Genomic DNA, 25963 nt, shown 5'->3' on the forward strand with positions numbered 1-25963 from the left:
GCGTGTCTGTTATTCGTCGCGAGAAAGAGAGTTCGAGTCCTACATTTTCTACGTGCATTCGCGCACTACAGTTTTCCATCGTAAAATAGTTAGTATGAAAATCCTCTAAAAAATCGTTAAAGTATAATTTCTTATAGTTCTTTTTATAAATATGCTCTCTATATGCCTTTATCGTAACGAGGGAAAATTTTGTCATAGTATAAAATCTTAGATCTTTTGAAAGAAACAATTTTAAACAGATGAGATATTTTTAAACGATATTTTCTAAAGGTAGAATCATGAAGATATATTGCAACAAAATATAACTTTATTAAATTATTACAAATAATTAGACGAATCAAAGTCGCCTGAGAGTCAAGCTCATTGTCAGTTGAAAGACGTTTCGACTCGTACGCAAAATCGCGGCATATCGTTCAATCCTCGTCGAATTAAAGGTTGCCATTGGAAGCTATAGTATTCACGGGGGAGGCGAAAGGCGGCCGCCTCCAGGCATATTTATAAATTCACGCCGCAGATGCGCATAATGGCGCCGATTCATGACATTTGATTAGAGCATTGTCGCGGCTCACCCCACGCATACTCGTTTGCCCGCCGTTCTCTCTACGACTCTCCGTAATCGTGGTGCGCCGCAAATCGCAACCCTTGTACGCGACATCTTTTCGTAGCCGACCCTCTGCCAGGTTTCGCATTCACTCGCGCACGCGATCATTAAATCGCGTCACCGGTCATTATTTTCCGATCGTCGGATCGATTTTCGCGTCGACTGCCAACTTGCGCGTCCCCGGCTTTCGAAAGTTTGCTGAACAATGGGATCGAAGTTATACAGTGCACCGGGTGCCCGTAAGCATCGACCTAACAGTTCTCGGCCGAAAGATCCGAGACAACGAGCTCGATCATGTGGATGCATAGATAAATCTACGAAATACTACCGATCGGCAAACGAATTTATTTTTACGGATAATTCCACCAAGTCGAGTTTTTTTAAATTCCTTATTAAAAATTATGCGAAGAATGTGTTGGTATAATTTTATGTAAAATTCAAAATAAAATATTTATTGGCAATGCTTAATACACAATATGAATTACTTGCTTCTCATTTTTCATTAATGTCTAATTACGTAATAATATCCAATGTTAATCAAAATCTTTTTCGCATATCGAGAAGAAAAATTTTTTACGAAAAATATAAAGTTTATATACAAAATCGAACTCTAATTATGCAACAGTACAATTGCAGTATCAATCTATACGTGAATAACTTTATTTATTGAATACGTAAAAGATGATAATAATTTCATTGGATTAATGAGGGTAGCTACCACTAGATTTCTCTGAAGATAACAAAATAAAAAATAATATTGTGTCGCATCAACTCGCGTAACAAGATACGCTCGATCTGCGCAAATAGTTAGCACGCAACGATGGCCACCGGCGGCGATTAATTTATTTCAATCATCCACAAGTCATAAAAGTTTCTTTCGTTGTCGGAGCGATGACTCGCTCTTTCTCTCTCTCTTGACTGACTATTAGGACTTTCAACCAGCCTGAGCTGCGAAGTCCGGGACGGTGCAACTGGTTATTAATTCAATGATATATTCCGATCCCTCGTCACCGGGGGCCGATGGAGACTCTCTCTTTCTCTCTATCTATCTATCTATTTATCTCTCTGTTCTTCCCTTCGGTATCCATCTATCCATCCATCTACGTTGCCCATTTCTCTCGCCCTTTCGTCTCTCCTTCGTCACTCTGTCTTCTTTCTTCTCTCTTCGTCCTGTGATCCTGTCGCTTCCTAACGGCGAGACCGTATCCTCGCGTTATAGTTGGGGTAGTCGTATCGCCCGCGGGTTGGTAACGAGGTTACGGACTCATCTCCTACTCGCTCGACAACTTGGGCCCTCGGTTCATCAGGCCACAATATTACTAATCAGCGCGAGGATTGGCTCGGTCGCTAAGTGCTCCCAGGATTACCAATTCACGATGGCACGTGGAGAGCTGCGTAGCACACAACTGAAAACAATGCAAAATGTTGTGCGAGATGTTTAGATTCCCGATAATCTCCAAAACTTTGCGCAAATATTTGGTATTGCCATTAATAAATATTTTCAATCTTTAATGGTCTAAATAACAGCTGACCAAAATATATAAAAAACTAATAATGGAAAAAACTAACGAAAACAATTTTTTGAGAATATGAATTTATATATTTACTATCTTGTATCATGTTAAGTAAATTTAAAATATTGATTTTTCATACAAAATTTTATTTGTGTTAGGAAATAGTTATCTTATTCAATACTTAAATCTAATTTTGAAAAGAATACGTAGAAGTTTATATACATTAAATCATTAAAACAACCCAAGCGCGCGCCATTCTTTGGCTTTGTATTTAAAAAAATAATATAAGTTTATTTAAATTCAATTAATATTTTTTTTACAGAAATCAGTTGATTAAAGCGTTAATTTACTAATTAAATTTTAAAATAAAAATATGTTATGAAAATTAAAATAGTAATATGTTGTAAATAATATGTTATAATACCTTATTTTCGATTAATATTTTTTGACAGAAATTAGTTGATAATTGATTTATAACAATTTGAATATTTTGTTTTCAGATCAATGTATGCTGTGTACTACAACTCAACTATTGCACGTATCGGTGAGTGAGAAATTGTTTATTTTTTATTTTATAACATTCTATAGCGGCAATGGGGGTGTGTATAGTATGTTGAAAATATTAAAATAGTAATATATTTTAAATATGTTATATCTTATCCGCGATTAATATTTTTTGGCAAAAATCAGCTGATAATTGTCAAAAATATTAATTGAATTTAAAATATTATAATATCCCTTTCTAAAAAAGGCTTTTTTTAGAAAAGGATACACAGTTTATATACATATATAGTTAAAGGTGATTGTTTTTTTCTTTAATTTCTGGAAAATAATTTCTCAAACCGTGACTTTCTCTTCTTTAAAATACGATACAATAATCGGCGATTTGGCAGCGCGATAATTATATACGATCAGGGCGTGGCCGCGTAATGCAAGTTTAATGAATTGTCACCGAGGGGATCGTTAGATATAACGATCAGACGGATATCCGCGCCGTTCAACAATCTGATTACACGTCGGCTAATTATAACGCATTGCGCCGGTAATTAATAGTAGAGTTCGAGATTCGGTCGAGGTGGCTCTCGTCCTTTGAGTTTCCAAGTATCTCCGTAAAGTCAATCCTCCCTCTCCCCCTAGCTCGTCTCCGTCACTCGAGCACCGTTCCATCCGATAACTGGATGGATCGAGTTGTACCTTGCAGAGTCTCAAGAAAGTTGCGTGCTGCAAGTCACGAAACGTCCTCGCCGCGTCGGATCGATGTCCTGCCGACAAACTATTCTCGTCGAGGCGTAGTCGGGAAACTCGACGAGATGGCTGCTGGTATATTAATCGACGCTTGAGAACAGCGCTAAGATGCTCGCGACATATCGCAGTGTACATTCAACTCTGAACTCGCAAATTGAATTTGAAAATAAATATTATCTTTTCCGATATATTTTTTCCAATTTAAAACAGCATATATGACTTGTCAATTCATTTTTTCGTTGACAGATTAGATATAGGTTACGTTTTAATAAATATCAATTATTCTTTTTGTAACTTTCGTAATAAAAGAATGAATATGTCACATTCAGTCTCATATTTACAAAAAAAACTTATATAAATTTCTTAAAAAAGATTACATATACTTTTTTCATACTTTGAACTTATACACACTGATATAATTCATGACTTTTTTTTAGATTATTTAACTTTGCATTATTGCATCTTATTGTTATTGCGAAGCCGCATTCGATTTGTGACATCGGAGCTAATCGCTTATTAGGCGAGTTCAAATTGTATGTCGTTGTTTGAAAAATTACCAATGCTTTTTTTGCGCGACAGTCCTGATGTCGAGTCAACAACTCAATTACCTTAACGACTAAACCCGCGTCACTGATTCCGATCTAATAACACTGTGACCTATTTTGCTATCGTTTTTGTCACCCCGTCTCGGAAAGGTCATCGCGCGCTCGTCATGACGACGTTCCGAAGAAAATCATGTCAGTTCGTCTCGATTGAAATTCCAAACCGCAGCGAGGAAACTGGTTTTCGGGACGCGCACAAATACGCGAGATCTGGGTTCCGACGAGTGGTGGAATAAAGGTAGAAAATCGTGGAAAATGCGGATCGCAACGTCATGTGGGAAGGGATTTCTTCAAAAGCCGGAGAGAGAAGGGGGCAGAGACCAGGTCTCGAGATTTACAGCATCTATTCTCCTCGCGGACGCTCTCGCGCCCGCCCCCTCGCCATTGTCCATAGCCCCGAGACCATATCTCCTAATGACCGCTTATTAATATCGGACACTCCTACCTAGCACCTTGGGTGCTAACGTATTTATGGCTCGTCATTTGTTTGCCGAGGAGGTTCCGCACTTATGCACGTTCGCGTAATCATGAACGGTCACCACTAGAGAAGGTGAAACGGTGGCCGACCCAACCGACGTAGTTTCGAAGAAGGTTAATCGATAGTTCTGTCATTCCTTTTTTCTCTAATCAGTTTCTCATTATTTCTAATTATTTCTAATTATTTTATAATGTAGGAAAGAATACTGGTTGAAGCTTTTTTTATCGCATATTCAGAAACATATAATTATTTCTATATTAATGTAGAGTTTCAATAAGAGTACGATGCGCAGTTTCTTTTCCTATAAAGTATTTATTGTGACTGGGAGAAATTTTTATTCTTAAACGGGTAAATTTAAATAAAATAATGAAAATCTCTTTCTCTTTGCAATAAAGAACGTTTCAAATAGAACACGAGTTCTGTGTGTTACTTTTCTTAAATTTTTCAATAAAATGTTTAAAGAAATAAATTAATTAAATAATATATAATTAGTTTGATATAAAATTAAGTACGTGGGCTGCATATTTACGTCGCAGAAAAGAAATGAAATTGGTTTTTCCCGTGATGTTTTTTGTGAAACACGTATGGGCCACTTGGAGTGGACAATGTATGAACATCTCAGCTGATCCTTGCGGGTTTTTCCACGACGTTTCTTCATCTCTATAATCGGCGACGGCCGTTTTATCGCTGTCTCTGTTTTTTTCGCTTCTGTTTCCGGCAACACGTCAACGCAAAAGATTGATATGGAAACAGCCTTTATGCCAGCGCGGCCGCGATTAATTATTACCTACTAGGTGCTGCGTTATTACGGCCGGTTGCTGCAATATCGATCAATTTCTCTCTACTTAATGGCGATGGCTAGCGCCCGGCCTGGCACTAATGGCGTGGCAAATGTATGGCTCCTTTGCCAAGTTTCTTCGTCTTTTTCCTTTTTCCGCTCGCGCAACACACGCTGCTTGCTTGCTGCGCTTTCGTTTGTCTCTTCTTAATGCGCATTTTTCTCAGGCGGCCAAGTCATTTTTGTTTGGTCAGGATGCAGATTTGATCTCGTGTCATGCATTGCATAACCCGTCGTCTTGATCTCGTGCGATCTTTGTTCTGATGATCATTTTTATTACTCATTTATACCGCCGATTATTATCTCCGGTTTAACTCTAGATTCACAACTTATATTGAACCTTGCTAATTTTTATTTAATTAAAAAAACAATATTTTTTTATTTTGTCAATAGGCTATAATAATTCTTAATTACAGTTCTTACGATCGCATCGGATGAAACTAATATTTGTATTTAGACATTTATTTTGTTTTTTTGAATTGCCTATAATAATTGCAGTTTAAAGTTTTTTTTAGCGATTTCATAAATAAATTATTATATATATAAATATTTTTAAAAAAATTTTACTAGTTTGCATCATAAAATTTGTATAAGTATCTTCTCTTAGCTAATTACGATTATACTGTAGATATATCGCGCGTTTCCTTTTGTCGATTAAATATGGATTTAAAGATTGATGATCGTAGAAATCAACTCAGCTATATTGCTATTAAAAACATTATTTGTAATACTATTTATTACGCAAGGGTTAATTTTCCGTAGTGCATAATGATGCCGCAACCCTCAAGATTGCTTCGTCTTATTTACTTTATTGGATTTCTATGAGCGGAAAAGAAGTGGCACTTTCTCTCCATATATATACATATATACAATCTCATCTGTCATAATCATCTGCAATACAAACTATCAATGCAGTTAAGAAAAAAAATACGCCAACAAAGACGATGCAGTCATGCGAAAAGAAAGTTAGAAAATATTGTATATACCTACATTATAACTGCGTTTTATATACTCTTCTCAGTTTTATTCAACTTATAGATATATCACGCAGTTTGAACTATATTTTAATTAATTTAAAAAAAGTTTATATCTTAAAGAACGTTTGTGACGCCGAAAAATATAATTGTACCATATTCTAGGATATACATATACCGGGTCGAGTTAACCGATTGTCACCTAATTGTTACCACGGTGGCATTTGCGGTTCGCCGTGAATCAACGCTGGCAGCACGCCGCTCGTTTCGGGTGTCCCGGCCGTTAAGCATTTTTAAATTAGCTTTTTACGTCCGGTTGGACGTGTAGGTGCGCGTCAAAAGAGAAGGGACCGCAGGGAAGAGCTGAAGGAATAGACGAAAGAGAGAGAGAGAGAAAAAATCGGGACGGGGAGGATCAGATTGGGTAGCAGAGTCCGTGCGTCATGGCCGGCCCGTGTAATCGGACTAAATTGGATAATGCATATTTAGAACGGCCTAGAAAAAAAAAAGCGAAATGGCCAAATGCATCGGGGGTAAGCATATAGAGTAAACGCGAGGGATATGGGAAGTAAGAGGGGAGGCAACAGGCTTTTAAAGGTCCTCCTTGACCTGCTCGAGAAGCAAGACGTTTACTAGTTTGGATTTTCGTCGTCGCTTTGTTCCGCAAAGACCACCATACGATTACTATAGTAATGCTAAAATAGTGAATTGTGTTTTTATATGATTTTAATCTCCTTATTTTTCTCGAAATATTTTACAAATAATGGCTTAATTTATCGCGTGTCGAAATCTATCGAAATTATGTAACTCTTGTTTATTTTTCAATAATATGATAATAATGCTATATATAATTTACATTATTGTTAAATAGAATATGTTAACTGCTTAATTTATATTACTCGTTGAATATTTATATTTTTTATATATATTAAAGTTCTATCAAGTTGGAAAAAATTAAGATAAAATTAACGAAGAAATTCGAAGCTAAATAAAAGAAGCGAGATAAAGTTAAATGAAAGAGTTGCGTAATCACACAAGAGCTAGAATTTCTTAAATTTAACGAAGGACAAGTGCCGGGGTTCTCGCGTCGTTGATAAGACTGCTTTCAAAATATATATCTTGGTCCGATGGTGATTAACATAGGAAAGTAAGACGATGCGAGATGATGAGATTGATGATTTCATTTACTCAAATTCAGATAAATCATGTATGCGATTTGTCGCGAGATTATGTCGTGTTCTATTTATTTAGCGCCAATGAAGCTGAGAATCTCTCTCCGCCTCTCTCTTTCTCTCATTTTTTCCTCTCTTAAGATTACGCTCTTACAATAAGTGCCGCATATAAGCTTCCAATTACTTCCTATCTTTTTCCCCCCCGTGTTATGTTATCGCCAGCGCATTTGGCGTTGCTCATTATGGGGCGGTCGAGACGCGATAGAGCGCTGAGTTATGGCGCCGATAAAAGCAGACGCTTCGGGTGCTCTAGTGTTTCGGGATAAACTATTTTTCAGATCTAAATTCTCGATTATCGCCCGTCTTCACAATTTTCGGCTGGTTCGGGCGAGGCGGACCCGAATTTTTCTCCGTTAACATATTAACTGTGTTATATCGAGCCTGATAAAAGAAGTGCCCAAAGGGGTTTACTCAAGATATTTTAACGTTCGCCACATTACTGATAATATATGATCGATAAGATTAATATTATGATTATTGAATGATCACTGAATTTATTTTACAAGTCATTAATGTAAAAACTGCTATTCTAGCTTTTATGTTATTATATATGCAAAAGAATTTATAAATGGAACAAGAAACAATAACATTGCAAAAATTAATATTAAGATAGTATATTGTATACGATTATCTGTGAAATCGTTTTTCACTGAATTAAACATTTCACGACAATATTAATAATTAACATCGAATAGGAACGGCTTAATTGAGAATCGTTAAAAGAATCTCTTCGATATCTTCAGCAAAATTTGGTGAATGATCGAACGAACAGGTGAAAGAAATAAGGTATGGTTGGGGAGAGGCGAGAGGAGGGTAAAAGGGCGGACTAAAATAGTCTGTTGCAGGCCTATTCATTTTTCTTGGCGCGTTCAGGTTCGTTAAAGATTTAATCTCATTTAAGGTACAAACGATGTTTGGCGCGCTTTACGAGATATTTACAGCTTTGCTTTTGCCGTTCTCGCAGCCGAGAGATAGATAACTCCGCGGAGTTTATAACGGAAGATGTAATGACGCGCGTGGATACCTTTTCGACGTGCAATGCGACGCAAATATCCGGAAGCACTTAAAGCGACCGTACTTCATGTATTCACAGTATCGTCGTTCGGGCTATCGACTAAAAATCGTCGATACGCGATATCGGTTCGGCCATATCATGTATTGTATATATATATATATAGACTTGCATCTCTCGTCGGTAGTCGAGGATAAACGCAAAATCGATCCGCAATTCGGAGGATCGGAAAGAACATGCGGAAGATAATGGCCGCATTTCCTGCTACGAATTCTCTTTGATTTTCTGTCGCCGCGTATTTCGCGCGATTATTCTCTTTGCGGCTGATCACACACAGTCCCGCTACGATCCATTAATGATTTTGACGACCGAAACGCGAATGCCTGTCTAAAATTTTCATTCCTCAAGAGCGTGATGTGCCATACGTGCTACCCAGATTTTAACACACATATACTTAACAAATATGTATACGATTAATCCACGATTAAGTGAGTTTATTAGTCACGATTGTCAGAATGTGTATTTTCCTCTCATGATATTATAATGAAATATTTTAGATCCAGGTATTAATGAAGTGATTGAAATATTATCGGAATATTATTTGCTTAAATGCGTACAGAAAGATAACCAATTTCTTTGTTTTGTGTGTTTATATTTATTTTTATTTTTTAACTTTTTTATATTTATGTCTATTATCTATTTATTTCATACATATCGCATTTTACATATGTTTTAGAATGACTACTTTCAGTTCATTTTTTTACGTTTGAAACTTATAATGCATAGTATTTGTTTGCGTTTAATTCGATAGATTTTTACCGATGATATGGCTGGTCAATTTTTCGCATATAAAAATATACAGGGAATGATTCGCGAATCTGACATAAAATTAATTTAAGATAAATTTATTATTTAAATATTATATAACATAGATATTTTTATGAAATATATAAAATTGATAATTTTTTCAATTCTAAACGATGAAAAATAAATTTTTTTTACAAATTAAACAAAGGTGCATATATATAATAGCAATTTTTAGTCTCTTAAATTTAAGTAAAACTTTTTAAAATATTAATTTAATTGCAGAATATTTATAATGAATAATTTATTCTTATAATATTTTATATTTACGAATCGCCCTGTATATGTAACTGCATACACGCGTGCGTGCGCGCGGCGGGGCGTGTAGCCGCGTATTAAATTTCGGATAATGCCGAAGGAGCGTCCGTTTCGCGGGGTAATTAATGTGCCTCTGGGGATCCGGTGAAGGAAACGGGAACGGGCTCGCGAAGGGGGCAGTCACGGACGAAGGAAAAAGGCGCAATGTAAAGGAAGGAGAGAGAAGGGGCCCAACCTCGGATTGGTTTTCTCACAGTGTGTGCGAGCAGTCCGTCCCGTACCCGAAAACCGGACATCTGGACGCAGGACAGCTGCGCCGACCACAACAGGGTCGTGTCGCGGAAGGCAGGGTTTCACGGGGGTGAAAATCGTGCGCGCGATACACCACCCCGTAGAGCGCGCGCCTATACAGCCTATAAGAGGCACGTAGGCCCGTCGAGCAAATCGCCGAAATGCGAAATCGCGTTGCGGATCCCCGAAATCATCGTGCGCGACGTGGATCGACGGGACTTTCCTCCCCTTATTATTGCCGCGCCGCGGAAGCGTCCCGTGTCTTTTTCCCATTTTGAGGGTACACACGCGAGAGGATCGACCAAATATCCGTGTGACCCGAAATCGGCAGAGAGGAAGGGGGGCTTTATTGACTGATGTGCATCGAGCACAGGTATTGATATGCGTTTGGGGAGATACGATCTTTGTCCGCGATGTATGTTCGCCTTTGCATTTCCCTCTGATCCGCATTCACGTTGAATTTAGGGATTATCGATGATTCTGTGGCCGTTCCCGATTTTTTAAAATTTATTTCAATAATTTATTATAAAATTCAGACTGTGAAGAAAGAGAGAATATTTAGGGTACTCTCTCTTCTCTCTGTATTCACACATTTACATCCTATTATATTTTCTCTTGCTAATATTTTATTAATGTGTGTCTAATCTTTTTTACTGCATTTTAAATTGATCTGATTTAAATTATTCTCTTTTGTATTATTTATGTATACAGTTCCTTTCAAATTCGAGATTTTCTTAAAGTACATAATTAAGAAACTTTTTGTCTAATTATATTTATATTTATATTAGTATATTAAAATTATATATAATTTTCTATTTATTTTATCTTGAAAAAATGCAGGTTATTTATAATTTACTTTCTAATGTAAATTAATTTTCTTTTTAAATGCTACAAACATCTACATACTCTATGTTCATATTTCTCTCTTCTTTTTTTTTAATAAAGCGTGTCTCTATCGTTGGCAAAGTATAAGAGTGCGACGTAAGAATCGTAATCGATTTTCGAGAGACGAAGATAACGTTTTCTCAAAAAAAGGAACGGGAGAATACGAAATCCGACACGAACTAACACGTGGTCCCCGAGTAAAGTGGCACTCGGCACTTCGCCCCAGGCTTTCCGGACCCCATCGAGTGCCACCCACCCGTACTCTCGCTATAATATGAGGCTGCGCTTTCTTGTCCCTCTGCTCGCCACTTGTCCACCCGCGCAGGAAGGACGCAAGGTGCCTTTCTCTTTCTCTTTTTTCTGTCGGTTCCCTAGCTACCTGTCGATGGCAGAAACGGTTTCGAGAATAATCGTCCCTCGTCGATCGACATGTGAAAAACTTATCGTCGTTACATTTCTAAAAACTTCGCCAGCTTATAAGATCGTAAATTAAAGAAAAATTATATTTATAAAGTTTTATTTTTATAAGCAATTTTTATTTATTAAGAATTCATATGTTTATTATATTGAAAAATTTATTTTCTTTTAATCTGAAAATTTTAATAACGAATATTTTTATTTCTGGAAAATTATAATTTCTTTATAGGATAATAATTGTACCGATTCAATGATAAATGCATTCTAATTTACATTGATGTTGACAGTATTCTAACGTTGCATCATTTCCTTGTCGATATCTATCGTTAATATAACTATCGTTTTTATGTTGTCGATGGAATTTTCCTTCTCTTTGACGACATCGAATCTAAACGCGGGTGATTCATTATTTTCATGATATTTTCATGATAGTGGAAAATAAAACATGAAATATATAAATTATATAGAAAGTTTCGAGATATCTTATTTTCTTATATTATTTCTGTTTCTTAAGATGACATTAAAGCGAACGCGTAATGCGTTTTAAGATTTATCACTGCTCTGCTTTCTCTCTCTTTTTCTTTCTCTTTCTCTCATAATAACATGTCTTCTGCCTCGCTCCCCCTTATTTTTAAATATCCGAAAAATTTCGAACGTTAACCATACGTTAACTCGTACGTTGAACGCAATAGTCGATATGGCAATTCGAATCAGGTATCAACTTCCGCGTAGTAAGTCCGAACAGGTATTCGTAGAGAAGCGGCGCGCGAAGCGTTTTGTTCGAGAACAGCACGGACCAGTCTTTCCTCGCGAAGGTTCCCACCCTAAAAGGTGGACAGTGTCCAGCACGTAAGGACTACGGCAATTACGGGAGAAGCGGGCGAAAGTCCCGCGACGAGGGAACTAGTTTTCTCTAGGAGAAACGTCCCGGAAGCGAACGTACGTCGGCCTGTACCTCGTGCTTGAGGTTCGACGAAACTCGCTTTTGGATTTTGATTATCAAGAAAACTCGATTCTCCGATCCCCCGGTCCCGGTTCCGATCCCTGGGATTCCCGCGGAGAGAAACGTGTGTGACGTGTCGCGCATCACCGGCCGGCCGAGAAAGTCATCGAAAGCCCTGTTGAGGTCACAGGGTTGGTCCGAGGTCACAAACGGCTGTTTCTGCCAGTTTGACGCTCTTGGTCGAGCGACTTTCTTCGCTCTCGACGAAGACGATCGCCTCGACTGTAAATAAATTTCTTAGCTATATACAAAGGTAGTGAAATTAAAGAAATTCACAGTGTCATATGTAGTGGTTTAATAGTGATTTAATTTTTTTGAGAACTTTTCAAGATCAAAGTTAAAATAATTAAACTTGGAGATTAATTTTTAAGTTTTCAAGAAAGCGAATTAACTATATTCTGAATTCTGAAATTAATGGAAAATTACCGAGTTAGCTTTCTATTTAATGAGATTTCATCACATATATATTTTTGAACCAACATACGAATGAAAGATATAAAAAAATCGCATTTTATAAGATGATTTCTCATTAATTCTTGATTGCCTTATTCTTGCAAATTTTCTGCTATATAAACCCGATGACGATGTTCGACTAATCAATCGCACCGATTATGTCAAATTGCACATGATATCTCGTGAAGGCATATATTATTCACGAGATGAGCTAATAACGGCTGTTTTCTTCGTGCTCGCAACAAGAATTTATCTGCGATAACATTCGCATGTGTGCGACGATCTTTTATTTCATTAGCGAAGCGCAAGAGTTCGCGTAGTTTTGTTCGATTAAATTTAAAATGATTCTCTCTCGCATATATCCCCGACGTTTTCAGGCTCGCGCGGTGCTTACGTAAAAGAGATCGGTCGCCTAAAAACACACAAGCAGAATTTTCTGCGCTCACGCTCGCTCGCTCCTTATCGCATTAATTATGAGCATGCCATGGTAACATGCCGTTGTCGCGTTGAGTGCTTGTTGACATGTTGAAGCGTTCTTTCTATCGCGTCTTCGATTATCGCCGTTACTTTCGTAAGCGAGTGTTTTTAGAATACGTGAATACTGATCGGCCGCGTTTGCTTCGTTCTAGATTAGTTTCAGAATATTTATAACAAAAAACTTAAATTAAAGCACGGATGTTTCGCAGCATAAATGTAAACAGTTAATTGAAGACAAGTTAAAATTTTAAAAATTCTGTAATTATATAAATTCGCATAAATTTTTTGATATATATTTTTCAACAATTATTTATATATTTGATGATTGATAAAAGTTGATTAAACTATTGCTTCATAATTTGAATTTTATTAAGATATATTTCTAACAGACTTTTAATTGTTATTAATCTCAAATAGTTATAATATAATATTATATATAATAGTATAAATATAACATCATTCAATTTTAAATAAAAAAGAATTCAATTATCGCAATTTAAGTTCTTTAGATGTTCCTTTTTATTAAAACGTAAGCAATAATGATCAATTTTACATTAATACTTGTCAACTTTAATTATTAACTGCCTACGTTTGGCATCTTTAGAAAGAGAGACAAAGAAATGGACTTAGAACTAATTCAGAAAATCAAAGTTAAACGCAGTTTATATGTAACTAAAATATTATTACGCGGATGGCGATCTAATTATATCCCCGCTGATATCGGTTATCAATTTCTTGCCGGTCGACAGTAAACGTGACGCAATTCAGCTAAGTGACAAGCCACGCTTGCGAAACGACCCGATATCTTGTATTCGCGAAGGTCTTGGGCCGCCGTTTCTCGTCGTCGCGATTTAATCTTAAGGGTCGCGCATTGTCATTCATCGCGCGCCATATCGTCCTTCGTGCCGGAACGAACGACTTCGAATTCGAGAGTTCCCGGGATATAGAAACGACCGTTGTCTCGGACCTAATGTCGCGGAAGAGAATGGGGGAGAGGGAAAAGGAACAGAATGTGCGGTTGAAAAGGAGAGGAAAACGGGAATCGAATCATGGGAGTGTATCGTTTCCTATTTAGCTTCGCGGTCGAAACTTTTAAGGGGCGGCCCTCTCCCTTTCTTTATACGTCGGAAACTGGAGGGCTATGGAAGAAGAGGAAAAACAACGTCTCTTCTCGTGTCCGGCAAAGTTGCGGTCTCGAGGTCTCGCCACTGGTCAATCGTGGTACCCTTCGAACGGACACGATGTTTGTTTGTTCCGCTCTGGGTGTCACAACACACCCACTACAGATCGCAGCAGGGTGCTAACTAGCGTTTATGTACTTGTCCAGAGCGCAAGGGACAAGTAATCTTACGAAAAGACAGAAAATATAACTGTGGACTATTATTATTAATTATTAACTATTAAAATTAAAAGAAAGATACATTTTAGATTAAATTAGAATTTTAATAAATAAATTGATTATATATATAAATTAATTATGTATATAATTTAATAATGATTATATATATAATTAACAAATGTCCATCTTTAGAAACTCTTTTGTTTTTAATATTGTGTACGAATGCGTTATCACTTGGATCGCTTTCCTTGCCCAACAAAATTTATGCATTTGTTTCCATTATGCCAGCTATTTGAAGAGATATATGTTGCAATCTTGCTGCTCTATTAATCGAATCGGCGATTCGGGGTTTCCGGGCCGTTGACCGCGTCGCCGTTCGTAAAGTCGCAGGCTGATCACACACTCCTTCCGTTCCGGCGGCTCGCCGCGCGAGGAATTTTATTTGCGTCCTAGCGAGATTTACTGCCCCCGTGCGACACAGGATATGGGAACCTTCGGCTCTCCGATCTCAGGGTCCGGCTGCGTAAACTTTTGGGACGAACGAGAGCTCCTCTCGAGAGCTCTTCTCGTTCCAACCCTCGACCCCCCGCTCCGTTTCCCTTGCCTCCTAATGCTTGTCTCCATACACTTGCGGACTCCTGTGTGGTGTCCGACCCTTCTCGCCGGACACGGTTCATAAACATTTTAAACAAAATTCGGGAAAATCTGAATTCGTCTTGCGGAAAGGGTCGGTTACCGGAAAGAAACTGTCGGGCGAAGAGGCAAAGGAGGGAGATGCGAGGTCCGATTTATACATACCTATATCACGAGACGATGTCCATGCATTTTCATAGGTATTAGTAGAAGAATGTATTACATATAGTTGCAGAAGAGGGAACATACATACGCACATATACACGCACTCTAAACCTCGGACTTCTCAAGGCCAACCGCGTGCGGTCGACAACTTTGTGGGATTCATTTCCGCTTCCGCTTTATGTTTCCGCTTTATGCAGACATTTGTGCATATAGAAAATCTTTGCGGCCGAATTCCGAATGGAATTCGGTGATCGTTGCGGTGAAAGTTATTCTGTGTCGAATTTCCATATAGATTACGTGTGACACGTGCATTGATTTTACTTATCCTCTCTATATAGTGATTGGCATATCTATGTTAATATTGCATATCAGATATGCGGAAGATGCCTTGAAGAAAATAGAGAAATATCCAAGATGTATATGCGTGTGCGAAACATTTTAAATTACATTTGAAAAAGATTATTTTTAAAAAATGTTAATGTATTTTTAATATTTCAATATCCAATTTTAATATTAGTTGAGTATACATATACATATTAAGGAAGAAATTTAATATATTATTTTAATATATGATTAATTTATACTATTTAGTAAGGAATAAAAAAAATGTTTAATTCTTTTTAATACTCTCTCGATCTTTCTCTTTTTTATAGAAACTAGACAATTTTTTATTACAAGACTTCTTTAATTTCATGATTATGCATCTATCTTTTATTATTTGCAATGTCTATTATATATATTGAAAGTTTATTGAAGTTTAAAATAATATTTGAGTGCAAACAATATTTTTGCATTGCCAATCTCATTCACCCCTCGTTTTTTTATTTTTTATTCTTCAATATCACGAATGAAATAAAGCCACGGTTCGCGAGTTTTTAATACATTTATCGACATCCGACAGTTATTTATGTCCACACGTGACAAGTATTTCAGTTTGCTCAATGGAGGGTCCGGGTCTCGGCTTTTGCCCCGAACTTTGGATCAATAGCTTAAAGCTTAATACGAAAATTCTGTTTTGAGTCATGTCATTTTGCACTAAATTCACATCTCTATGTCGAAATATTTTTTAATAAATAATTATTAACATATTTTTAACGTAAAAAAGTTCATTACGCACTACTAGATGGCTAATACATATTTTTTACTTTACTAATTATATATAATAATAATTAACTTTTCTTTAATTTATTATATTGGCACATGTTTTTTGAGGAATTTTAATTTCCTATTTATAGATCTTTAGACTTATAGACATAAGTTAGAAAAAAATATAAAATCTTTTTCTGTATTTCTTATATTGTGATGCTATACACATCATGTATTACATGTATATAAATTACATAATAATTATAGGTAAATATATAAAACAGATGTGGTTTGAAAATTAGTTTTATAGACCATAAAAAGACAGAAGAGTAAAGCGCAGATGAGAAAACAGATCGCAAACGGCTACAGTAATTCTGACGTTTGCGTCGCATGAATACCACAGTGATTGCCATCGTGGAGTGCAAAATAATTTATTCGCGGGGCATCCGCGGGGCGTCCGCGAGATTCCTAGCGATTCCTTAGATTGATATTCTCAGCGCTCCTATCTGAAACACCGTCCGATAATGGAGTATTGTTTTATTAATTTTAGAGAGAGTGAGAGAGGGAGAAAGAAAAAGAGAGAGAAATGAAGTGAGAGAATACGTGCCATCTTACAATTAGAATCCGTTTAAATCGCATTTCATGAAATAAACTCAGCACTTGATATCGCACTTGTGAATAAAACAAATTTTTTTATATTTCGCATTTATATCGTAAAAATAAATTTTTAGAAAAAAAAAAGATTGAAGAGAAATTGGTTTGTTTTCTATAATTAACTCATTATGAATTATATCGCTTTGTTAGCTTCATCTACTTTAAAATGAAGTGATATTTATTTATATAAATCTTAAGAAACCTATGAGAATAATCTATTGAATTCATAGACAGAGATATTAAAAGTATTATTTTACAGTATAAAAATATTTAATATTCATACTATTTTATAAATATAGTATCATAGTAAACATCCTTTTTTAATTAATTTAGTTTATAAGTTAATTAAAAATATTGTTTCCTGTAACGTTATCCGAAAAAAATGAAATACATAGAAGATTAGTTATTTTGATTAAAATAAAAATAAGATTATATACAAAGATTATTGAAATTAAATAAAAAGAAACAAGGATATATGAGAAAATATAGAATTTTTTATTTTTATTTTTTTTATAAGATGCGAAAATATATAGGAACATGCATATGGGGCAAATTAATGCGTGGAGAAATTTCCGTCATACTGCAGAAATTTCTTTAGACGACGCGTTTTGCGGCAACGTCCGGACAAATAGAGCGGCAGCGAGAGGAGGAAGGGATTTCTCCGACGTGCTCTCTCGGTAATGCGTCAGGTCTGGTCCTCGCGTTATAATGACCAATAAAATGAAACCATAATCGATTTCTCGCCAATCGAAACTGCGCCTCGGTATAGTCAATTTGCCTTCGGTTAAGTGGTTTACATCCGGCCAACACGTCGTCGTAAAATCGTTTACATTGCGCTGCTTAGGCTTCTTACGCTGATTTATACATATATACGCGGTCTCCCCAGCCTCGTTCGTTCTTGCGCACCATCTGAGATATCTCGTTTTACCGTGCAGTACCTTAATACGAGCGCTGTCGCGGATTGACGTTGTTATTTACTTTACTCATTTGCTAATGTCTAATACCGATAATGTATTACCATCCTTTGCGCCACGTAAATTTATAGATCGCTATTACTTGGACCTGGCTTTTTGCGTTCGCGATCATCGAGCGAACGAAGCTCTATTTGCGCTGCAATCGCAATGCTTCTCTTCCTGAAGCAGCCATGAAATCAGCGCATGAAAATAATGACTTTATTAGCGAAAATATTCTCCGCCATCATATCTCGATTGATATAAATAATTGAGCGAATTATAAATGGCTAAACACAATTATGACATTATTTTGTTAATACAATCTTACATTGAAAGAGATCTCATATTTTAATAAATATTCTTCTTTTTGTAAGTTATATAAAAAAAAGTTCAAATATAGTCTCTCTCTATCCTACAAACTTCTATCGTTGATTTAGGTCACCAAGTACAGGCGTATGTGAGAGACAGATATTACCGCGTCCAGAACTAATCGTTTTAGACAAAATTTTCTCTCGACTGTGGGAAATGTGGCGACATTGGGCTTTACATTGCAATAAGCCTCAAGTATGGCGTATTTGTGCGTTTTCCGCACCGGAGAGCAACGGAGACTCGGGCGTATTGTCGAGCCGGTCGCATGGCTGCTTCTCGTGAATTTACAACGCGAGAGGAGTCGAGTAAAACGCGATATGCGACGTTTCCCTTGTTCGTTGCCGCGCGAAAGGCTCGCCCGTTCCTGTAAATTATACGGCAACGATAAAATTGTGCGCGAATAATTTCACGGGTGCATCGTACTCGGTCGTCATCGTAGATCCAAGCACGTGACATTAATATGCCGTATCATTGTGGTGTCGTGAGATTAAAGTTTGAGGAGAAAGTCTATACGATCATTTTTTTTTGTTTTTTATTTATTTTTTTAAGTAAATATTTTATTGTACTCTCTTGTCCCGCGTTATAATTCTAAAACACGCCGAAACCAATCAGACTAATCAAGCAGATAAATCAATAGGAATGCAATATATAATATCGTTAAAAATATGTTAATAATAGCATAGTGAGTAACTAAAATAAAAAAAATGACAAAATTTATATTTAAACTGCAAGAACAAGCTCTCGAAAATGTCGAACGACACGATGCACCGGGTGGCCGCCCGTTTGTCTCGACGCCTGTGGGAACCCGTTCTCGGATTCCAATGGGTGTTTTATTGCGCGCATATGTCGACGAATTGATCCGCTCGGTCGTAAAGCAAATGACATTGCGAAAGGAGAAAGGTACCCCTATTATTTTATGAAATGAAATCATTAACGTTCTAGCCAGTGGAGCCTGTAATTGGGACGACCATATAAGAACGAGCGCGCGCCCAGAAGCGATGGATCGATTACGCGAGAGTAGGTGGCTAACGTTATTTCCGCGGTATCCAGGCATGTAAGATTAGGTTTCTTTACTATTACAAGTGAGCACAGATTTTATGCAGTCTCCGTCAAATCTGTTATGTTGTAATCATCGTGGAATTCCATCTCATTGCAAATTAAAGCTTTGCAAGAAAAAAATAATCACTCGAAGTAAATCTTTAGAAAAATTATCTTGAATTATGCTCTTATTCGATTTATTCTTCTGCACTGATGATAATAATAATTAATATAATAATGAATAATTGTGACTAAAAAGGCTTTACTATACTAATTGTAAAACTTACAATTTGAAAATATCTGCGATACCATGTTTTGTAAAAATTCTTTAAAAACAAATTTTAATTATCTTTACAATTACTACATTTTAGACTGAAATTTTAAATGTTACATAGTATTATAAATAAAAATTGCAACTTATAATTTTTTATTTTCAAAAAATTTATCAGTACAGAATAAAAAATGTATAACTCGTGTATTCTATTTTCAAATAAATTTCATAAATTTCTTTATGATGGGAATGACAAATCTTACGCGCACGTGTAAACCGCGGATGATTTCACGTATGCGTCGCTAATGTCGAGAGAGATATCCGAGGGTGGTCGCGTACATGTGTCGGGAACGCGAAGTATAACGGCGGCATCGGGGTGTCGAGGGTGCGAACGCGAACGGCGGCCACATTTAACTCGTTACAAAGTACTCGTTCGGCTTTTAATAATGCACCTCGATCGCGCGTCGCGAATAGCGCGGGCGAGTCGCGTTTGCGACTCTCCTCCCGCGCTCTCTCGTCACCGTAGCAACGCGACATCGTTCTCGGGGTTCGGGCATTGTGGCGGGTCTCACCCCGGGACACCCGCCGCACCCGCGCGCGCTACATCCTGCGGGATTCGCGGGGATACGCAGGAGAGATCTCTGAAGTGGCTCTCTCTCTCTTTCTCTCTTCCCCCCTCGTTCTCTCTCCGTCTCTGTTGTCGGGAGGCGACCGAGCGAGGCTTCGACAAACTCGCTCGGAACTTGACGGAGACGAGAGTTTGCACGCGTGCCCGCGTGCGTGAGTGCGTACGTAACGCGTCGGGGTGGATCGCGGGTTGGGAGAGAAGCGGGGGCTCGTCGAGAGGCTGCGGGATAATCGAGGTCTGCTCCGGCACGGGGGTGTACGCCCCCATCCCTCTATCGTCGCGCCACGCCGCGACGACACATTGATGGCAAGCGACCGACCGAGGACGGATTAATTCTGCCGGATTAGCGGCTTTGCGTCGAATTAGGCACCGTTACCGGCTAATAAAATCATCGAGACGCGCCCGTCGCCGCTCCCCCCGGTGCGCTCGCTGGCTGGGAAACTTGCCTTTGCCGGCTATAGCGAGGCACTGTAGCGATCAGCATCTTGCCGGGAATTTTATTCCGATCGTATTATTGGGAAAGCAACTTGAACCCCATAGGATGTTCCGTGAAGTTTGAATCAAATTAATTTCTTCAAATTATTTTTAAAAATATTATAATATCAAATGAAGTGCAAAAAGAATGATTTATTATTAATATTAATGAATTTTATTTTAATATAAATTTGATTTTTGATTAGCTAGATTTCGATTAATCTGACGCATTATTGTATTCATAAAAATGCGAGATGATTACACACGATTCGCGAAGACTTTTAATGTGATAGGTACATATTATCGAAGGCCATGAGCCACGATAGCAGGATTCCTGTTCGAAATGGGGGTTCGTTCCGCGGTTAATTAAAGTATCACGACAGAGCGTTTACAAACGAGGCGGGACGTTTCACGACAAAAGGTGGAAGAGTCTCCCTTCGGTGCGCGTTCACTTTGAACCGATATCAAGCTGAGAGAGAGAGGATCGAAGGGAGAGCTCGTGGAATCGAGGGTCGGATTCGCGTTCTCGTTGTTCGTGGCATATCGAGGGAAAGCATCCGACCGGAGTCGGATTAATTCTGCCAGATTAACGCCTTTGCCGGTACGAGATCTCTTGGTGGGCTAATGAAAGTCGGAGAGAGATTTCTTCTCCTCCGCTCTTTTCCTCTTCGCGAGTAGGAGATCTTCTTCGAATTAACGGCGACGCTAGAAATCCGTTTCTGGCTATTATCGGCACCGTCGATTGCCGTCCTATTATCGAACTCAATTAGCTAGATATTGCGTATTTCTCGTCATTATGCTTCTACTCAACTGCGCGGTCTCGCTTTGACGAATCGAACCTATTAACCGAAGCAGGGATATCCTTTTTTTGTGAGGAACTATTTTCGGAATAGAACCGATGTAATGTAATCCTCCCTCCCCCCACTAAGCTATTATTTTTAGTATTCTTTCTGGATATATGTGTGTGTGTATATTGTAAAAACAATTCAATAATTTATAAAGAATTAAATATATAACATTCAAAGATAGATAAGATTTAAAATGACAAACATCAAGATTTGCATAAATAAAGTTTAATTATTAAATTATTTTTATTTTACGATTAATTTAATCTTTCATTAAAAATGGCAATATAAAATTTTTGTATTACATTTTATGCATTAAAATTTTATTATTACTAGAACAATACAAGTGCGCGCCAATCTTCGGTTTTATGTTAATTTAATATTTAATACTTTTAACTCGATTAATATTTTTGATAGTTATCAGCTGATTTCTGTCAAAAAATATTAATCGCGGATAAGATATATTATAACATATTATTTAAAACATACTGCAATTTTAATATTTTTAACATATTATTTTAAAATTTAATTAGTAATTATTTACACGCACTTTATATATCGTAATTTTATTAGCGCAAAGTAAGAATGTAGATAGATTAAGTAGTACGAGTCAACAATTTCTCACTACGTTTAGCCTTTTCGTCGCGCAATTATTTCATCATTAATATAAAATCATAAATGCGAGTCAAAAACAATAAAAAATAATACGCACTTTATATATCAATAATTTTATTATGCGCAAAGTAAGAATGTAGATAGATTAAGTAGTACGAGTCAACAATTTCTCACTACATTTAGCCTTTTCGTCGCGCAATCTTTTCATCATTAATATAAAATCATAAATGCGAGTCAGAAACAATAAAAAATAATACGCACTTTATATATCATAATTATATTATGCGCAAAGTAAGAATGTAGATAGATTAAGTAGTACGAGTCAACAATTACTCACTACGGTTAGCCTTTTCGTCGCGCAATCACTTAATCATTAACATAAAATCATAAATGCGAGTCAGAAACAATAAAATCAATCAATATTATTTGACAGAAATCAGCTGATAACTGTCAAAAATATAACATTATTTAAAACATTATTTTAATTTTTATAACATTATTTTAAAAATTAATTTGCAAATTAACGCTAATCAGCTGATTTCTGTCAAAAAATATTAATAAAGCGAAAATTTGCTAATTAAATTTTAAAATAATAATATGTTATAAAAAATAAAATAACAATATGTTTTAAATAATATATCATAATTCTTCTAACCCGATTAATATTTTTGACAGTTATCAGCTGATTTCTCGCAGAGAGATAGGGCATTATAATATATTATATACAACGTATTACTAATTTATATTTTGTAACATTTTATTATTTTAAAATTTAATTAGTTAATTAATGTTTTATTAATATTTTTTGATTTTTTAAAAATTAAAATAATATGTTTTAAATACTATGTCAATTCTTTAAACTCGATTAATATTTTTGATAGTTATCAGCTGATCTTTGTAAAAAAATATTAATCGCAGATAAGGCATTATAACATATTATTTACAACATATTACTATTTTACATTTTATAACATATTGTTATTTTAAAATTTTATTAGCAAATTAATGCTTTATTAATATTTTTTGACAGAAATCAGCTGGTTAAAGCGTTAATTTGCTAGTTAAATTTTAAAATAAAATTATGTTATAAAAAATTAATAATGTTATAAATAATATGTTATAATACTTTAAACTCGAATAATATTTTTTGATAGAATTACCTTATAACTGTTAAAAAATATTAATCGAGTTTAAACTACTATAACATTCTATTTAAAACATATTATTATTTTAATTTTTATAATATATTCTAATTTTAAAAATTAATTAGCAAATTAACACTTTAATGAGCTGATTTCTGTCAAAAAATATTAATAAAGCACTAATTTGCTAATTAAATTTTAAAATAACAATATGTTATAAAATGTAAAATAGTAATATGTTATAAATAACATGTTATAATGTCTTATCTGCGATTAATATTTTTTGACAAAGATCAGCTGATAACTATCAAAAATATTAATTGAGTTTAAAGAATTGACATATTATTTAAAACATATTATTTTAATTTTTATAACATACTATTATTTTAAAAATTAATTAGCAAATTAACTTCTTAATTAGCTGATTTCTGACAAAAAGTATGAATAAAATGTTAATTTGTTATAGATCAAGTCAGAGTTGCCCGGACCGCCGAGCCGAGTCGAGCCGAGCCGAGCCGAGTCGAGCCGAACCGAGCTCCGAGCTCGCAGTGAAGTATGCCGCGGCTTCTACCACTACGACCTTGGCCTTCGCGTGCTGCGCGTCTCGTAACTGGCACAAGCCTGTCTGTAGCTAGGTGCATTTTCGGTTCGCGATTAACGTTTGCGCGCTCATCGGTCCGCGACAGTACGAGTGTGAGTTTATACGTTTGTTTTCATGTGCTTAATTATCGTACAAATCCGATCGCGTCGCGAAATCGTGTACGACATCGTGATCGCGATTGCACGGGCGAATCCATTACGCATGCGCGGCCATTACACGGGCGAGTCGGATTACCGTTGCGCTTTTGACGCGAATTTCCGGAGTTTTTCGGCGTTGTCGATCCGATTTCTACGTCGTAGTGTCCATTTCTTGGAATATCGGCGACTCCTGAGTGCGTCGTGAAGGAGTCGCCGCATCATCGTCGTTTGATGAGGCCTCTTCCGATAAGTAGGCCTTGAAAAAAGCGGCGACGCGAAAACAGAGCATCGGTTTTATTCGCGCGCGAATAAGCTCTCGCGATTCTCGCGTTTTACCGAAACGCGTCGAAATGTGATTGATATTTAAAATCCGGGCGTCGCCGCTCGTCGCGAACGAAAAAAGTAACGCGAGTGCAAGTGCTTCGAAGCTTCTACGAGGAGGAGGCCCGGGGAGGCATCGGGCAACGTCAGAGCAACGATAGGGTAAATATAATTTATAATTTATTTAACTTTTCGTTTGTTACTTGTGAGATTATCTATTTATCTTCGCGATAATGATTCTTTTACATTGTTGTATAATAATGAATATAAAATATTCTGGATTTTATATTTTGAAATACTTAGAATATTTAATAATAAATATGATAATTCTTTTAATAATTTAATAATAAATATTTGTATATATATAAAATACAATTTTTACATTGTATTATATTTAAGAGATATATAATTATTTATGTAATGCGTACCTACATTCTTTTACTATTAAATATTTTAATTAAAATATTTAATAGTAAAAATAGATGGTAAAATATTTTAATTTAAATATGTTTATAATTATTTCTATCTTTAAAAAATATTTCTTTGCAAATTATGTAGTTTTTTAATATCTTAAATTAAATAACAAAAATTAATTATAATATAATCATTTTTTGAAACATTAAAATTAATATTTAAATTTTTTAATTAATTTTAATATTTCAATAAATGATTTAAATATTTTAATAATTGTTTTATATAATATTTATATTTTATAGATTTACGTTTCTATTTTACAGATTAACATTGTCTACAATTCTGCACATCATTGGTGAGTGTTGAATTATTTAAAAAAATTTTAAGATAATGAATGTATTTGTGAAAATTTGTGATATATATAATATATATTTATATATAATATTACAATTAATTTGAGACATTAATTCTTTTAATGTGTAATAAGTATACAAATTAAAAAAAAGTAAATGTAGATATCAAACAATTTCTAAGAATTAAAATAAGAATAAAAGAGAGTTTCACCGATACATCTATTATTGCAAATTATATTATAATTATCAGAGAAAAAAGGTTTATTCCTCCGAGAGGAAAAGAAGGAGAGTGTATTTTTTATCATTGTTTTTTACTAATGTAAAATAGATACATAGGTCTTTTTATATATTTCTGGCTGCGTTTCTATTTATTTAAATATATTTTTCTTCTTTTCTAAAAAAAGGCATATTAAGTCGATTCTCGAAAGTCTCGAAATATTGTTGCCTCTTTTCCGCGATGCTGATCAACTATCTCGATACGCGTTGTATGTTATATTCATAGTATCAAGAGGCTGTCATCGCTCATCGCGAGGGTTAGCAGTTTAACAGTTAGTTCACAATAAAATTAAATAAAACAATATTAATATGTTTTAAATTTGTTATAATACTTTTAACTTGATTAATATTCTTGACAATTATCAGCTGATAACTGTCAAAAATATTAACCGAGTTTTAAATATTATAACATATTAAATTTAAAACATTATTTTATTTAATTTTATTTTGGATAAAATTAAATAAAATAATAATATGTTTTAATACTTTAAATTCAATTAATATT

At 35.6% G+C, this 25963-nt stretch overlaps 1 protein-coding gene across 1 annotated transcript in view; it reads left to right on the forward strand.

The window, feature by feature from the left end:
* LOC145941008 (uncharacterized) overlaps positions 1-25963 on the forward strand; it is a 77371-nt gene that overhangs the window by 37966 nt on the left and 13442 nt on the right. Inside the window, exons 4-6 of the mRNA XM_083046753.1 lie at positions 2616-2659; positions 23823-24577; positions 25153-25184. Of these exons, the coding sequence (XP_082902879.1) occupies positions 2616-2659; positions 23823-23966 (188 nt within the window). The 3' untranslated portion in view covers positions 23967-24577; positions 25153-25184. The remainder of the gene's footprint in view (positions 1-2615; positions 2660-23822; positions 24578-25152; positions 25185-25963) is intronic.

The sequence above is a fragment of the Prenolepis imparis genome, unplaced genomic scaffold (assembly GCF_030444845.1).
Source record: "Prenolepis imparis isolate NDT839.2.m4 unplaced genomic scaffold, iyPreImpa1.0 SCAF_9, whole genome shotgun sequence".
NCBI lineage: Eukaryota > Metazoa > Arthropoda > Insecta > Hymenoptera > Formicidae > Prenolepis > Prenolepis imparis.